The 5,454-nt window shown below is 35.4% G+C and overlaps 1 protein-coding gene across 1 annotated transcript; it reads right to left on the bottom strand.

Moving 5' to 3' along the window:
* Positions 1–2,242: 2,242 nt before the first annotated feature.
* On the bottom strand, positions 2,243–5,065 carry LOC142609338 (mannose-1-phosphate guanylyltransferase 1-like). Its single transcript, XM_075780910.1, has 5 exons — positions 4,851–5,065; positions 3,966–4,101; positions 3,466–3,528; positions 3,109–3,348; positions 2,243–3,025 (listed from the first exon to the last, which is right to left on the bottom strand). The coding sequence occupies exons 2-5, from the start codon at positions 4,074–4,076 to the stop codon at positions 2,354–2,356; spliced, it is 1,086 nt and encodes a 361-aa protein (XP_075637025.1). The 5' UTR covers positions 4,077–4,101; positions 4,851–5,065; the 3' UTR covers positions 2,243–2,353.
* Between the last annotated feature and the right edge of the window lie 389 nt (positions 5,066–5,454).

The raw sequence follows: 5,454 nt of genomic DNA, 5'->3' as shown, positions 1-5,454 counted from the left end.
CCCGAATATATAATTATAAAATCTCGTTCACATAAAGAGTCTAAATGTTCCAAAATTCCTCTGCCGTTTATCTTCAAAAAAATGGTCCAAAATTCCAAATAGCGATCAAGGTGCTTTTGATTTCTTATATTAATCAAAGTGATACAGGTTGTAAGGGAATACCCAAACTGATCCTGTATGGGAAATGATGGATGGCTGGAATATAATTTGGTAAGGTGGATTGAATCAAATACTTAAGATAATAAAAGGGATAAATGGCTAACAACTTTATGGGATACAAAAACACCACCCAAAGAGATACAAACCCGAACTCGCCACCCAAAAAATCCACCAATGGGATAAGAGTTTAAAAGAAGAAATCCATCTTCTGAATTACGAAGGCTATATAATCTGAAATACACTCTAATCTTATTAAATCTAGCCAAAAAGCTTACATAAAGCTTAGAACAACCCAGCTAAAAGCCTTGTAATTGAATTGACACATCCCCGTATACAAAATGCTTGGGGTCTAGGGAGAAGGGGTCTAGGGGAGAAAGCGTCCCAGTTGTGGGGTTAGCAGCCAAAAGCCTTGTAATTGAATTGACACATCCCCATATACAAATTACAAAGTGCTTAGGGTTTAGGGGAGAAAGGGTCCGAGCTGCGGAGTTCGCAGCATTATGTAATTATTTCTCAAAAAAAAAGAAAAAAAGAAAAAAGCTTAGAACAACCCTCTAACAATGGGAGAACGAAATAGCAATTATAACATTAAATTTGCAGGACCAAAGTCAGACTTGACTCATAGAAACTAAAAACACAATAAAATACTTGCTATCTAGGAGAACTAAAACATAAAGTCTAATAATTCCCTAGGAATTACTAATTAAAGACTATACGACTTCTTTGGAAACTATAACTCATTAACGATATTATTGGAGGGGAAAAAACGTTCAAAACAATGGGTTGCAATTATGAGCTTCAAGAAAAACATTTGGGCCGGGCTTGTGACACTCTGGTGTCACAAAGTCACAAAGTCTCTCTTGCTTACTCCTTATTGCCCCCTCTCTGCTCCATTCCACCATTCCCAACCTTAATGGTCACCATTACCACCACAACCACTATACTGCTACCCAACAATACAACCTAGACCATGGTTAAGAACGATATCGCAGAGGTCAAGTTGGACTTCCAAGTGGTAGCTCAATGTCCCTGTCTCATATGCTACATTCTCCTCTTCATAATAGTCTTTATCATTCTCATTGTCAAGTCCCAAATGCTTCTCAGCAGTCAAAATCTGCTACCAGAAAAAAAATGCCAACAGCTTACACTTAGAAAACATACCATCTTGGATTTCAGCCACTGTTGTGTCTCACCAGAACCTTCGTCTTGCTATGTTTTGCCTCAGCCACCGCCCTGTCTCACTGGGATTTCACCTTGCCCTGCTTTGGCCGACTTAAGTTGCTGATGGGTGTGAATCGAAAGCAGATTGGGGAAATGGGTTTCGTGTGTGCACAGTAAACTGCTATCCATTTAAGTATCTAAATAAATTATTGATCCATTGGCAAAATCCATTTACTAATTTCAAAATGGATGGATAGGATTTAAGGAACTCGTTAGTGAATTTTAGCATTAACCTGCCACCATTATCGTGTTAGATTAATAGAGGGCTATTTATAATTTGATTATATACAACAAGTTCTACAAACAATCTAGATGCCATCCTAAAGATATGGTCAACTGTTTGCAGACTTTGTGGTTAAAGTCTTTCCTAGCAGCCTACAAGCCTAGACTTTGAAAGTCAACACAGAACTCTAGACATGCTAGCAAACTGAAATCCTTGCTAAGTGCAATTGAAGTTCCATCATTCCTAAGGTCTATAATGAACCCAAAACAGGAAAACATTTTGACAAAGACATTAATGATGTTTAGAAAATAAACAATAACATTCCTATCCAGTTAGGTTGTATTAACATTTAGCAGATCATAAAATGCTTAAAAGGAAGTTAAAATATTCTGTTCTGTTGAATACTAACACAAATGATAGCTAAAAGAAACTAGAAAACTCATAGCTACAACATTAAGTATACATTCTTTGTGTGTGAGTGTGTGTTTGTGGCCATAGTATGCTCCTTCAATTGCCTCTATCTCCATTCCATGAAAGCATCCCCATTAAATTTATATTTTACCCACACAAGATATACCGTCAGTACAAACAACTAATGCTAGCTGTTGGTTTAAAGCAGGATTTTGCACTAACAACTGATGATGGAAAAAAGAGAAAGCAAGGAATATTTAAAAAAGAGTTAAAACTCTTTCAAAATCAAGTTAATATACTGAACATAGTAGATACCTGAACCATATCTCACATTAATTCTCACATAACAATCTCTGGTTTCAAAATGCTAGATTTAATCTCCTTATGAGGCAGGACAACGCCCCCATTGCTGTAAACTTCATCACCTACATGAACATCTTCTCCTAAGATTGTCATGTTCTCTACTCGAGCCCACCTCCCAACAGTGGAATGCCATCCAATGATACTACTGGAGATGCAAGCATGCTTCTTGATTCGAACTCCACGCATTAAAGTACAGCATGAGAGCCTAACCCCTGGCTCAATTACACATCCTGGACCAATGGCTACATCAGGTCCAATAAGACAACCATCCCCAATTACAGCAGTCTCATCTATAAGGACATTTCCTAAAATGTGAGATCCCTTGGCCAATTTTGGTGAGGATTTTTTCCGCAAGGAATCCAGGTACAGTCTTAGGCCTGTAATGTAATCTTTTGGCTGTCCAATGTCCATCCAAAACCCAGGTAAGAGCATAGCATAGAGCTTTTTCTCTGCTGCAATCTTAGGAAACACCTCCTTTTCAATTGAAGTGGGCCGCAATTCAATTCGATCAAGAACAGAGGGGTTCAACAGGTAGATTCCAGCATTGATCTTGTTGCCCACAAATATTTTTGGTTTCTCTACAAATTTTTCTACTTTCCCGGTTGTTTCTTCTGTAACCACCACACCATATTTTGATGGCTCATCCACCTAAAACAAACAAGAGATTTCTCTTTTCAGTACAGACAAAGGGCTTATTATTCAGATACAAAGTAATAATTGAACATAATTACCTTCGTAACCATAATTGAAGCTTCCCCACCATGACTTTTGTGGAATTCAATCATTTCTTTTAGTGGGTACTCACTTATAACATCACTGTTAAGGACAAAGAAAGGCTTGCCAGAGCCATCTATCAATTTATCCCTTGCTAGAGCTAAAGGACCTGCTGTACCAAGGGGCTCAGTCTCCTGTGAGCAGGTGATCTTAATTTCAAGCTTTTTCTCAAATTCTTTTAAGAAATTCAGCATAAGCTGCAGAAGGAGTAAAAGGAATTACATACTTATGGACATTTCAAAATATGGCAGCAACAATGACAAAATAAAATATAAATGAAGCTTTTTTAATTAAAAAAAATGGAGTGATTTTACCTCTGGTTGGTAATTGATGGCCAAAACCACTTCAGTCACTCCAATAGCTTTGAGAGCTTCAATCTGGTTACAAATTATTTAGCCCATATTAAAATAGGGACTATACCAATCAGCCCAGCTTGTCAATTTCATATGATGGAAAAAATTTAATAGGTTGGAAAGATTCATACAACTATTAACTTGGTTCCCTCTTTTCGGAGCAAAAGAATAATTTATGTTAAAATCCACTTGGTTTCATTATGACAAACTCAGATAGATGAACTAATAAATAGAATTTAATTCAAATTATAATTTGAAATTAAAGCAAGTCAGAGATAAAGAAAGAAAAGGAAAAAAAAAAAAAAAAGAGGGGGGGGGGGGGGAAGTGGTTATGCTGGATCTAGCACAATGCCATGGAAAAACTGTAACAAGAAAATGGGAGGGAAGAGAAAACCCAGTGAAGTGTCAAAAGACACAGCACAAATTATTTCAAGAAAGAAGGGCATGCTTCAAAGACAGACCTGATGCAGTATCATGGGTTTGTTGGCAAATTCAACCAGCGGCTTTGGTGCACTGAGGGTCAAAGGCCTCAACCTTGTTCCAAACCCTCCAACAAGAATTAGTGCTTTCATGGTAACAGCCTAAATCCTTCTTTTCCTGCATTGTTAAACCCTCAGACTCAGCAAGTAGCTTATGCCAAATGTGCATAATATGTAAGGAAAAAAAAATTTATAAAAAATGGGTATCAATATCGAATAAAACCTTGTTCTTATTAGCTCTTCCGTTAACGTATAGTTGATAAACTCAAACCAACATCCCTTAATTTAAAATTGTGAAAAATTGAAATGGATCTTCAATCTTGACATAATCACCAAATGCAGGTGCAAGTCAGTGTTTTTCATAGAGGGCAATCTTCCAAGTAATAAACTAGTTGTGATTTATATAAACTAACTATGAATTTAATCATTTAACCATTATTCTGATCGCGATAATAAGGAAAACCTATATGTATGCTTCAGCTGATATAAGGATGCAAATTTCCAGCTATTGCTGATTTCCTCAAATGTGCCAAGCATCAAAGTTTAATTCTTAGTTATTTGTACAAGAAACAAAATGTGATAGAATAGCAACAATAATATGCACCCAATTCATTAAATTTGGTTTTCCAGACAAAAAGTTCACAAATTTATGCGCAGACAGCAAATTTGAATCAAAATGTATTTCAGAACATACAATTTATATAACAGAACAGCATAACTTGATTAAAAGAACAAAAGAAATCAGGGATTCAAAGTAGCAGTGACAATTTGTAGATTCCCAGAATGTTTTGGATAAAATAAAAGATTCCCAGTTTACAATCAAAGGTAGATCAAAACGAAATTAAGGGAGAAAATACTAAAACTCACAAAGAGAGAGAGAAAGAGAGTTGATGATGAACGTTCTGCTGAGACTGACAAAGGTTTCGATATAGGACTCTCTTGACGAATTTTAAGAAATTGAAAGCTTCCGAGGTTTAAAGTAACTTTCTAAACTCTAAACTCAGTTTAGTTCTTGAGGAATAAGAAATAGCGTGGCGTCTGCGTCATATCTCCGAGTTGGCTAATGGCCATTGGGTGATAGGTGGCTTAAGGAAGACGAGTTTGTTTTATTTTATAGAAAGACAATTGAAATAGTGATATACGAATATCCATCTATCTATCTACAATCTACGCATCTAATTAGATTAAAACTTTTCTTAGGATAAAAAATCTGATTATAATTTTTTGGTGTCCATTTTGTCAAATTGAAAGATAAATTGAAAAATATTGTTAAAGAAAAGTAATTGAGAAATATAAATAATTATAAGTCACAGCTTTAAAAATTATATATATATATATATATATATATATATATATATATATATATATATTTTCTCTATATATTACAAGGGTTCAAAAAATTAATTATTACCTCTTTAATTTCTTGAAATACCCCTAATATGTTATGGATTTTGTTAATGTGTACCCTAAG

The sequence above is a fragment of the Castanea sativa genome, chromosome 9 (genome assembly GCF_040712315.1).
Source record: "Castanea sativa cultivar Marrone di Chiusa Pesio chromosome 9, ASM4071231v1".
Lineage (NCBI taxonomy): Eukaryota > Viridiplantae > Streptophyta > Magnoliopsida > Fagales > Fagaceae > Castanea > Castanea sativa.
Note: the sequence above shows the minus strand (reverse complement) of the source record. Positions and strands in the feature narration are given on the sequence as shown.